At 42.2% G+C, this 11844-nt stretch overlaps 1 protein-coding gene across 1 annotated transcript; it reads right to left on the reverse strand.

The window, feature by feature from the left end:
• Positions 1-5560: 5560 nt before the first annotated feature.
• On the reverse strand, positions 5561-8750 carry LOC147464499 (transcription factor TGAL7-like). Its single transcript, XM_086515295.1, has 4 exons — positions 8446-8750; positions 7710-8318; positions 6734-6972; positions 5561-6380 (listed from the first exon to the last, which is right to left on the reverse strand). Exons 2-4 carry the CDS (start codon positions 7969-7971, stop codon positions 6042-6044), a joined length of 840 nt encoding a protein of 279 aa, XP_086371421.1. The 5' UTR covers positions 7972-8318; positions 8446-8750; the 3' UTR covers positions 5561-6041.
• Between the last annotated feature and the right edge of the window lie 3094 nt (positions 8751-11844).

Consider the following 11844-nt stretch of genomic DNA (forward strand, 5'->3'; position numbering starts at 1 on the left):
TGAATATGCAAGGCAAATGCAGGATATAACGGAAAGACTCCGATCAGCAGCACTTAGCTGCAGCACAGAGGTTAAAGAACTGGACATGGTGATTGACGCTCTCCAAGGAGATTTAGAAGACAGATTAAATGTCATCACCGATCTACAAAAATAAGTGCAGGACTTGAAAGCTAAAGTTGAACAACACCAGATAGAACGAGATAAACAACAAAAGGAGATAGAGGAGTTAGGTGAACAACTTATGAAGTTGACAGATGTTTGCAAAGCCAAAGACGAACACTAGACGAACACTTGACAGAAGTTACTAACGAACTTCTAACGACAACCCTCTTAGTTCAGAAGATTCAAGTACAGCTAGATGACGTGAACACCTCCTTGCAATATTCAAAACAGAGGATCAATGATCAGGTAACTTTTTTGCGACAAATACAATAAAATCCCACAGTAGCCTCGATCAAAGGGACAAATGAAGTGTACAAAGCATTAGAGAAAAAGAACAAATACCTCAAGCTAGAGCTAAAGCAGGAGCAGTCTCAACATAGAGACTTGGCATTAATGCGGGTGCAACGAGAAGAAGAGCTACTAAAAGAAATAACCGAGCTTAAAAGAGTCAACCAGCTGAGAGATAGACGGCAAGAAATGCATGAAGAAGTAGGAACTTCAGACAGCCACAGATAGATATTCCCTCAGTTTCTTTCGCTGAGATGGAGACACAACCAGCAGAAGGGCTAGGTGGCGAAGAGGATTTTATAGTACCATTAACCGAAGCAGATGAAGTGCCAATGGTTCAGATGCACTCAAAGAGAAGATTACCCAGGAGGTGGATGAGCAGTGGAAAGCAGCAATGGATTGGGAGTTGATAATTCGTCACTCTATCAATGTTACTCAACTTACTCCCAATCAAATTAATGCACAATGACATCCCAATCAAATTAATGCACAATGGCATCAGCAATCCCTACCATATCCTTTGATAAAGGTGGAGTTGCTCCAAGTCAAAGAGAGACTTTATAAAGACATGCAAGTAGAAGGCATAGATGAAGACCACCCTAAGTGGTGAAAGAGCTGGTTTAACAAGAATCCAAGATACCTGATTCTCTTCACAAGAGCACCTACGGCACTTCAAAAAGATCCCACTTTCTGTCATGTACCAAGAGTAAGGACCTGGCAAGCACATGAGGCAATAACAAAGAAGCGGCAAACCTGGTTGAACTACCCAAGATTGCAAGCTCCAGAAAAGGGACCACTAACAAAAGAATACATGGTGAAAACCCTAACAGGCGCCATGTCATTCTTCAAAAGTCTACCTGATCTATCATGGGCGATGCTTTATAAAATTTGTTGTATGTTGTTCACCTGCATTGAAGTATTTCATGAGCAAGAGCAAGCAGACACCCCGTGGATGTCTTTCCTCGAGGTTAATCTTAGTGGGGTCAACGTTCCAAAGAAGTCCTCTATGGCTTCTACGTCCGATGCATGTTCTTACCTTCACGTAATATGTTGGCATTTGAGGAAGCGTTCTACACAAGGTTCTTCACTTGGCGAAAGAAGATTTTTGAACCAGTGATTAGCAACATGACATTGAGATTTGTAGGCTACTCCGCAGTTGAGCTTAAAAACAGTCACTATGCAATTTTTTGCAGGTATCAAATAAACAGAGAAAGATCAAATACGAAACGGCTCTACATGCACTTAAAGACCGCCTCGCCAACCATCAACTCAAAGACTATTTCAACCGATAAAGCTGTGTCAAGGGACGACACAAGCGAGGAGGGGGGGAATGTTAGTAGCATGCTAACTCGGATACCATTTTTTGGAGGTCTCATTGTAAAAACGCTTATTATTTTGATAAATCAAGAATATTGTAACTCCTATTTTATGGATAAACCTTGTAATTGATGAGCCGGGGCTACAAGCTTCCAGATTGTATCAACCTGTCATTATCCATCTTTAGTTAGAACTCCCAGATTATAGTTTTGACCACCAAAAACCTTGGCTAAGGTATAAAAATCAATTTTTGTAATTAGTTAATTAAAGATTTTTAGATAATGAAATACACAGCGTGAGCTAACGGTGCTCACTTCTTTCCTTCTTGCGCTTCCTACTCCCTTCCCGGTTGTCACATTGTAGTCACGTTTGTTGCATTGCAACCGGAGGTAAGAGCTCTACATAGTGACATAAGCATTTCACAGTATTTCGTAGTTTTTGGCGTCTCCGAAAGTGGTCTAATTTCATCATAAGTAGATATTTATACTTCAAAATCAATAACTAAGCATAGACGGGATATTGGGACATCATTGCTAAGCATTTAGATGCATTCTGGGTTGAAAATGATTAGGTCAAAAATTCACTACTGTTAATAATCACGTTTTTTGCACTTGACCTAAAGTGAGATTTGAGACCATAAGCATGTGTGCTTAGATCTTATAAACATGTCCTAAAAGTTTCGTTACGTTTGGATGTCATTTGATGCTATAACGAATGTGATTTGTTTGCCGATGAGCAATTAGCTTTTGATGATTTCTGTCACTTGAGTGTATCTTGAGTTAGATGCGAGTTGTTTGTTGTTTTTCGAGAGATTGACAACATCTTGTAGCCTCTATGCACTAGCCGAATCAGCTTCGTCCCATGGATTGACAATTTAATCGTGATTCTCGCTAACTCTGCAATAAAATAGGAGTAAGGTTAAACACATGTCCCACAGGTGCTCAAATGAAAAAACTTTGGACTGTAAAGCTATTCAGCTCACCGTTTTTGGTAAGGATGGTATATCCTTTTTACAAAGATACCCTTTTTTGAGTTATTCCAAAAATACTCATCCTAAGTATTGTAAAGTAATATTCTATTTTTAGAGCTACTCCTCTGACCTTTTCTTTTGCACGGGAAGCTTGTGGACCACATCTTTTATCTCAACATAGTTATAGGCTGGCATGTGTGGATAATAATGTTTTGGCTCTCCTAAATTGCTACATTTATATAATGTCATGGGTCAAAAGTTTGCTATGGAAGATTTGGAAGAATATAGCTCTTTGTCGTATGATTTCTGAATTGTTTCATGAATCGATCCAATATGCAAGGGGGAAGACATGTAGTATCCAAATGCTGGTATACATGACACATAGCAAGGCTGATTTTGCTAAATTGGATATTGGAAGGCCGAGAGAGCTAAAATTCATATTTATCAGTTATGGGTAGTCTCATGTACGCAATGGTGTCTATGAGGCCATTGCAACGAGAGTGGTTAGTTGTTACATGGCTGGCTAACCCAGGGCAAAAAACATTGGGATACAATGAAGTATATCCTGAGGTACTTGAAAAGTACAACAAGTAGCTGCTTTTGCTTTGGTGATACATCCATTGTTCGGTATATACATGCAGATTATGTAGGGACTGTGGACAATAGAAGATATACATCTAGGTATGTTTTCAAATTCATTGAAAGAGCTCTCTCTTTGAGATCATGTCTTCAAGATTGTGAACTCTCTACCACTACAAGAGGCTCAGTATGCTATAATGTGGTGGTAGGCCAACAAGGAGGTTTTATGGTTAGTACATTTATTGAGAGGCTTTAAAAAAGGGTCAATAGTTCCCATTAATGCACTATTGTGACAGTCAAAGTGGCACTACCTTTGCATAGAATCCCGTACTTGATTCCAAAATGGAACACATAGGGGTAAGGTACCACTTCATACATGAGATGTGTTGGTAGGTAAGCAAATCAAGTTTGTCCAAATTCATAGAGGTGGCAACCCTATGGATCCATTTACAAAGAGCATGCCTTCGGAGCAGTCCACACATTGCATAGAGTTGATGAGCATGGGGAGAAGCCATTATCATGTTTCATACTTGTATAAGTGTTTGTACTTACTCCATTTAAAGGACATTAACCATTAAGAATGAGATTGCTAGAGTAACTTTCACATGCCAACTAACTAATTTCTAACCTTCTGTTTTTAATTATCCTACTAGAATAAGGACCACATCAATGTGACAATATACTTTACTCCATCAAATTCTCTGTGCGCGCTCTCGTGCGTGCGTGTGTGTGTGTGTGTTCCTTTTCTTCTCACTGATGTGTGTGTGCGCGCATGCGTGCGTGCGTGCGCGCGCGCGCGTGTGTGTGTGTGTGTGTGTGTGTGTGTGTGTGTGTGTGTGTGTGTGTGTTCGTGTTCCTTTTCTTCTCACTGTTGTCACAAAAGTTAGCCGTAGAAAGAAAAAAATTGAAACGAGAGCTGTGAGAGGGGTATTGCAGTCGGGAAGCAGAGAAGGAATCTCGTGTGAATATAAAGGAAATATAGCGTTAACCCTGGTAGTGAGTACAAAGAGCTTATAAAGGATTGATTTATTGGCAAGAAGACGCGAAGCAATTGCATTACATCAGTGAGAGAATTATGGAACGAAATCAACGAATTGTTGCTTAATTCAAAAGCACCCACATACTAAACGCAAGCATGGGCACTTTCAAAAGAGCATTAGAGGCAACTACAACATCTTAAAGCAACCTCCATAGGAGATCGCATGTGTAGTTGTCAATGTTGTGGGAGAAAAAGATTACGAATCAAGAGGTCGAGCTTAATAGCCAAAGAGAAAGATTACAAGTCAAGAGGTCGAGAATAAGTGGTGAACACTGGGGATCCTCCTTTCAAATCATTTGCAACACCCAATTACATCCCTATCAACTTGTTTAAAAATGCTAGACTCTTCTTATTCCTCTTAAAGGAAACCACTCAAAACTATCGTCCATAGTATTTGCAAGGCATGGGAAAGTTTTTCTTCTTTTTTAAGTATACAATGGTGGGTGATAGCAGGTGAGGGTGGTTTTACCCACATGGGGATGCCCCATCTCACTCTCATAAACATCTAACACAAGAAGTTTTGGACAAATTCTCACAATAATTCCCACACATTGACTTGCCTCAACATCATGCGCTTTTGTGAGGGAGGCACGGCATACCTAGCTAGGTACGATTGGGGACAGGGGACCGCTGGCCCGGTGGGCGGGCCGGTGGTCCCTGCTCCCAATCGTACATAGCTAGGTATGCAATGCCTCTCGAGCAAAAGCTCATGATGTTATTCATTGTATGAAAAACACTAGAAAAGACTCCGTTTTCCTACATGAGGAAATTTCAAAATCTTCTTGTGTAAGTGTCCAGCATCTTGTGAAAAAAGAGCATTATAAAGAATTTAAGTTCAATTCTCTTCCTTCTGCAAGCATGAGCAACTCCCACAGTTGTTGTCGATTACAACCGCAAGGTTGTGAAAAGCATCAAAAGTGGTGCTTACTGCAACTTTTTCTCTTGGAAGTATTACACTGCCCTTGTTTATTATGACAGTGGCAGCAAAGGCTTCAAGCACACCATACAGCTCAGTTTTTTCTCGAGACATTTTTACTTCTTGGTTACACCACTCCATTGCAACATATGAGAGATTACACTGTCACCACCACAACAATGTTTTCCAAGCGCAACCTCATTTTCCAATCAGATCACCCCGCTCGACACAGCTAGAATTGCTTAAGACTGAGGGAAAACAAAACATCCACAATCAAGCATTACAAGAATAATCAAAGAGCTCGCCAATGCATTCCAAAGAGCACTTGAGGGTCTAGAGGACGCTCTGTCACAAACATCACATTGCATCAGACCCTTAAAAAGGGGCATCAAAACACTAACTACAAGGAAGACTTGAGCAGCCAGCTGCTGGGCGTAGAGGACCTAGAAGGATATGATCTAGAGCAACCACTATCTTACAAAGGCTTTAAGGTTCGCTGCAAATATAGATCACCGCATTGCCATGTCCCCTCTTTCCTCTTGCGAGATGAGATAAGGTTGTCATCAATTATACACACTTCTTCTCTTCTCTCTCAACTTCATATCCCAGGACTCATATCCATATAAATTGCATTCGCACCCTCGCGCTATTCCATTGCGGACGGATGCTTGTCCTACCAGTGCATGAAGGACCCACCGAATCACAAACATTGATGATAACTGCAACTATTGAGCCCAAAAGATTTAACATTTCTCCCATAATCATTCCATTCAAGCAGCATGCTTGGATGATTCTTTTGCGGACTCAGATGGACCAGACCTCCTTTTGAATGCAAATGCATCTCCTAGGTTCCGTAGCGCATAAGCAAGCTCAAACGCAGCAACTGCACATTGTGCCGTCTGTGTAGGGTTGAGCAAGTTTTGTAGCTCCTGAAGTGTCTGTAAGCGCAATCCATTTGCTTGCATGTATAAAGTGCGCAACGACACTAACTTACTATTCATCAGGCGCTGGGCTTCCACATCTTCGGAATCACTCAGAGTAGCTTGCATACCATCAAGCGGACTTCCTATCCCAAATGCTTCTGTCATATTCTGATCTGCTAGAAGCATCTGCCAGCAGAATGTGCCAATTTAGTCAAATAAAAGATATCTGTGTAACCAAGCCAGCCAAAGAGAAACTACAAGACCTACACACACACCCATCCACATGTCCATCTGGACCATGTGTATCTAGCCTGTCAAATGTGAACATTTCGGACTGTAACCTCTTCAAAACCTTCATGCCCTTGGTATTGTAGAAACAATCCATTGTTTTATCAAAGAAACATAGATAGACCACAGGGTTGCCACCTCCGCATAATTCTCATGTCATAAGTCTAGAATGCCCAAGTCAATCTGCCTTATTTTTCATCAAAATAGCAGACATGCACAACCTTTTGAGCTCAAGAAAGAAAATTGCTTGCCTGTACAGATGCTAGGCTGCTGCTAATCTCGACCTCTGCTCTGCATGTGTGCTCACGTAATGCCTCCATTATAGAAATCTGTGATTCAGATAGCATGCACGGAGGAGGAGTGGAACTCTCAAGCCCATCGCATTTTCCCATGGTGTCACCCGTCTTTGAGTAAACCAAAGTAATAGCTGAGCTTGGTCTCCATGCTCCAAGCCACATGAAAGCAGCTTCCAGCTGGGAGGAATGTCGGCCTGCAAGAAATACACCATCGGAAAAATTAACGAGCATAAAATAAGACCAGAATGTGCTACTACGACGCATTTGACAATATTGAAACACAAAGTTGCCCAGAGTACTCTATCTATACTGTCACTGACGAGCTAATTTTATTAAGCTTGCCTAGTGATTCGCTTTGCAGACGCTAATCCCCTGCACTTGCAAGTAGGTCCTCAATGTGTAAAAATAATCTGTCTGCACATGTCATGGATCAAACATCTATAGGATGTCCCTGGACTTAGCCTTGCAATACACTTATAAATTGACAACATCTCAGTAAACATAACCTTACAAATGCTTCAAACTTGATGCTATTTTATAATTTTGCCAATGCTAGCCCATCACAATGAAGATGGGTCTTTGTAAATGAATGTATATGTAGCAGGCGAAGCGGTGCTTTCAACCAAGCTATGGCCTATTCATGGCTGCGTGGAAATTAGCAAGTAGTCCACATTGAAACAAGCACTTTTTAAGTATTTGTCAGTACATGATCAGTCAACAAGGCAAAGCCAGCAACAAAAGCCTTAAATTTCAGAGCTTAACCACTCTTTCAATTGCAAAGCCGAAGCATACATTTAAACGTATCATGTGCCTATCTGTTTAGGCACCTCACCCTTTGCTCATCACCCTGCCTAATATAAGCTATGACTCGTATCTATCAGCTGACAGAAAAACAAAAGATGGTAATGGTAATTTGAATGTATATCAGTACCTGAAATTGATGCCAGGATGTTGTCTGTCGTGGGAGGGATTGTGCATGAAGCTCTGTACAATGCCATACATTCATTGACAAGTTGTCTTAACTGAGAATCACAGCTTTTTGATTCCAAGGCGAGGCGAAGGGACTGCACAAGTTTCTTCCAATCACACCACACTTCGTCCCGCTGCAAAGTGGAGCTATCAAGCTCATGTCCAGTAGCTTGGGCTACCTTCGGATGTTGGCCCTGCATTGTCAAAGGGAACCAAATCTGCATGCGCCTGTACAGATTGAAGCAGAGCTCGGTGCAACTAATTGTATGCGATGACGACGATGGTAACGTTTCTGTAGATCTTGGGAGCTTGATCTAATGTGCAAAATACGTGTTCGGTTAGCTATAGAACTAGGAAACTGTCAAAGAATGGGGCTATGTTGCCATAGCCCGGATGATGCTGTGTCCACATTCTGGTAACTTCCAACTTCTATTCGTTTATCACCGAGATTCCTCAGCTCCCAACCTTTCCTCTTTGCAAATTCCCCACATCAACCGCCTCAAGTTAATCAAGAGTGGTGGCCGAGTTGGGAGCGTAAACGCGTGCTCTAACCGTCAAGTCAGGCCGCCATCTGTGCGAGAACCAACAGGTTATTAGTATTACAAAAAACAACCATGTCTCGAAAACAAGCAGGGCATGTCCACTCCTCAACTATCGCGCCTCTCCTCCTGAGTCCTGGCCTTGCACTCGCTACCTACCCACGCTTGTGCACTCCTTAGCTGCTGCATCCTCGCTCTCGCCACCTGCGCCCATCCTGCTGTTGAATCGCATCTTTCATGATTAGGCTTAATAACTCTTTTCTAAAATGTGTGCAACATACTGGAAAGCAAAGAGCCAAAACCCCAAAAATCGAGCTACTTAAAAAGCGAGAAGCGAAGACATGACACAGAAAGAGAGAGATCAGAAAGCGAGAAAGCCAGGCTCAAAAACAACACACATATACTTGCTCGCGAAGTACCCCATGGTCGCAGGGGCCAGCACACACAGAGAGAAAAATAGTACTAACCTATTTGCCCACAAAGTGTTTTAAATAGTTCAAGCGGATATCTCTCGAACCAACCAGCCAATCACGTGATGCCACAGCATGCTAATTTTCTAGATATTTGTTCCAGCCGTTCCACGTGGCAAAAAGCCACTGACAATCCAGCACTTGGCCTCGTGCAGCGGCCACAGTATATACGTGTCTCGCTCTCCGCGTAGACACCTGTGGGCTGTGGCAAAACCTGAGCTTTTTTTGAGGAAAGCTTCTTCCTCATACGTCAAAAAGCGCAAATCACATGAAACCGCATGGGCCATGATAAGACAACCATAACCTGCCACCTTGTCCTTGAAGGGAGTTTATAGCTCCAACCTAGGCTTTTCTGAAAGCTAGCTTGGAGGCTGCAAAATTAGTAGTCTCCTTAATGAATCAAAGGCAAGATTGGGCCGTCAGAGCTTGTGATATGATTGACAAACTAGAGCTCTTATCACAAGGAGCTCGTTGGAAGGATCCATCATCCAAGTTGGGCTTTTATGAAGCTTGGAGGTTGTATGGGGGAAGTTACTACGAAAGTGCAATAAAGTGGCATTGTCACTATAATGGAGGGAGACCTTCAGATACTTCAGGTGCTCCATCTTACACAGGTCCCCTTGGCTCTCGTAGTTAGGAAAAGGATCCATGAATACCTTTTGGCGGGAAGTCGCCAGAAAGGTAAATAACAAAGGGATTTTCAAGCTAGCTCATTTCAAGATGACGACAATTGTTCCTGGAACGATGTAGACCAGTTGGTGGTACAACATGGATTGAATGGAGCAATGAATACCTTTTGGCGGGAAGTTGCCAGAAAGATAAATAACAAAGGGATCTTCAAGCTAGCTCATCTTAAGGATGACGACAATTGTTGCTAGAAGGATGTAGATGTTGGATTTAGGGTTGCAGAGAAATGCACACAACTTGGAGAAGACGAAGGAAGCTCAAGGCACACAATAGAGAGTGTGTTACTTAGTATGCAATGGAAAGATAGATAGCCCTAGAGTGATGGGTGTATATACAATGCTCGGGGGAAAAAACCTCCTAAAGAGGGAAAAAATGCCCCGGCGGTCCTAGTGTGTTCACACACATCACTACCACATATATATGGCCCCCTGGAGTGATGCGGTGAACGAGAGCTGGCACATGAGTAAAGGGAAGTGCCATGCCCTGAGGACATGATCAGTCCACAAAGGAGAGTAAGCCCAAAGCTTTGCGGAAAGCTTCAAGCTTCTCACGAGACAATGCCTTTGTGAAAAGATTTGCAAGGTTGTCCTGTGTTGGCACATACGCCAAGCTGATCTCTCCTGCTAAGAGCCTCTCCCTGACATAGTGGTAATGGACCTCAATGTGCTTTGTGCGAGCATGAAAAACTGGGTTCCTCGCAATTGCCAATGCGCTCTGACTGTCAGTGTAGATAGTGTTGGCAGTGTCCTATCCAACACCCAAATCAGCCATAAGGCGTCTGAGCCATACACACTCAACTATAGCTGTGAAGACTGCCCTGTACTCAGCCTCACAACTCGAAGTGGCCACAGTAGGTTGCTTCTTGCTCAACCATGATATACATGATAGTGGATGAAGATATCTTAAAGACCGCGTTTCGCACAACGTTTGGTCTTTATGAATATCTAGTCATGCCTTTTGGCTTGACTAATGCACCAGCTACGTTCAATCGTTTGATGGAAAAAAAATTTAGACCATAGCGCAAATTCACTGGAGTGTTCTTTGATAATATTATCATCTACTCCAAGTCTTTGGAGGAACATAAGAAACATCTCCAAGTGATTTTTCAAGCATTGAAGGAGAACAAGCTTTTTCTCAACCAAAAGAAAAGCGAATTCCTCCTTCAAGAGATTCAATACCTAGGTCATATTATCTCTAAAGATGGTATCCAAATGGATCCATCAAAGTTAGAGGTATTAAAAGCATAGCCTAACCCAAGAAATCTACATGAGCTAAGAATCTTTGTTGGTATGTGCGCATACTATAGACGCTTCATAGCAAAATTCTCTCAAGTAGCAGGACCACTACACGAATTAACTAAGAAGAACATTAAGTTTGTATGGAATGCTAAGGAGCAAAATTCTTTTGAAAAGCTCAAAGAGAAGCTTACTTCCCAACCAGTCCTCGTGCTTCCGGATCTCTCAAAGCCATTTGAGGTTCAATGTGATGCTTGTGGTGATTGCCTTGGAGCAGTTTTGCTTCAAGAAGGGCATGCCATAGCATATGAGAGCCGGAGGCTCAATATTGATGAACGAGTCTTGGGCATTTATGAGAAAGAGATTTTAGCTCTTCTACATGCCCTAGACACATGGAAGCACTACCTATTGGGGACTCCATTTATCCTACGAACCGACCACCAAAGTCTCAAGTATTTCATGACGCAAACCAAGCTTTCCGACAAACAAATGAGGTGGGCAAATTTTCTTTCGCAATTTAATTTCCATATCGCTCACATAGCTGGTAAGCACAATCAAGTGGCCGATGCACTTTCACGACGACCCAAAGTTGATGCGGTGTCTATAGCTACTCACAATGATCTATCCTCTATGATAGATGAGTATTCTACTGACCCTGACTTTAGAGACATAATGTCAGCCCTTGCTTTGGAGAAGAAAGAGGAACCATTCACCTTGCAGGATGGTTATCTTCTCCACGGCAATAGGCTATGTGTTACCCATTCCATTCGTGAGAAAGTTATTTATGAATCCCATGCTCCTCCATATGCGGGGCATAGAGGTATTCAACCTACTCTCCGAGGAGTAGAGACGTACTTCTACTGGCCTACCATGAAAGTGGACATAAAAGAGTATGTTTCAAAATGTGTAGTATGCCAAAAGACCAAGTATGATAGAGGGAAGCAACCTAGATTACTCTAGCCATTGCCTATCCCAAATTCACCATGGGAGAGTATATCCATGGATTTCATCTTTGGATTACCCAAGTCTATCCATGGGAATACAGGAATATGGACAATAGTTGACAGGTTAGCAAGCAAGCACATTTTATTCATGTCAAAAAGACTATTAAGGCACATCAAATGGCAACTCTTTTCATATCTTAGATTTTCAAGCACCATGGATTA

This window comes from Adiantum capillus-veneris, chromosome 1 (genome assembly GCF_014529385.1).
Source record: "Adiantum capillus-veneris isolate H3 chromosome 1, ASM1452938v2, whole genome shotgun sequence".
NCBI classification, from domain to species: Eukaryota; Viridiplantae; Streptophyta; class Polypodiopsida; order Polypodiales; family Pteridaceae; genus Adiantum; species Adiantum capillus-veneris.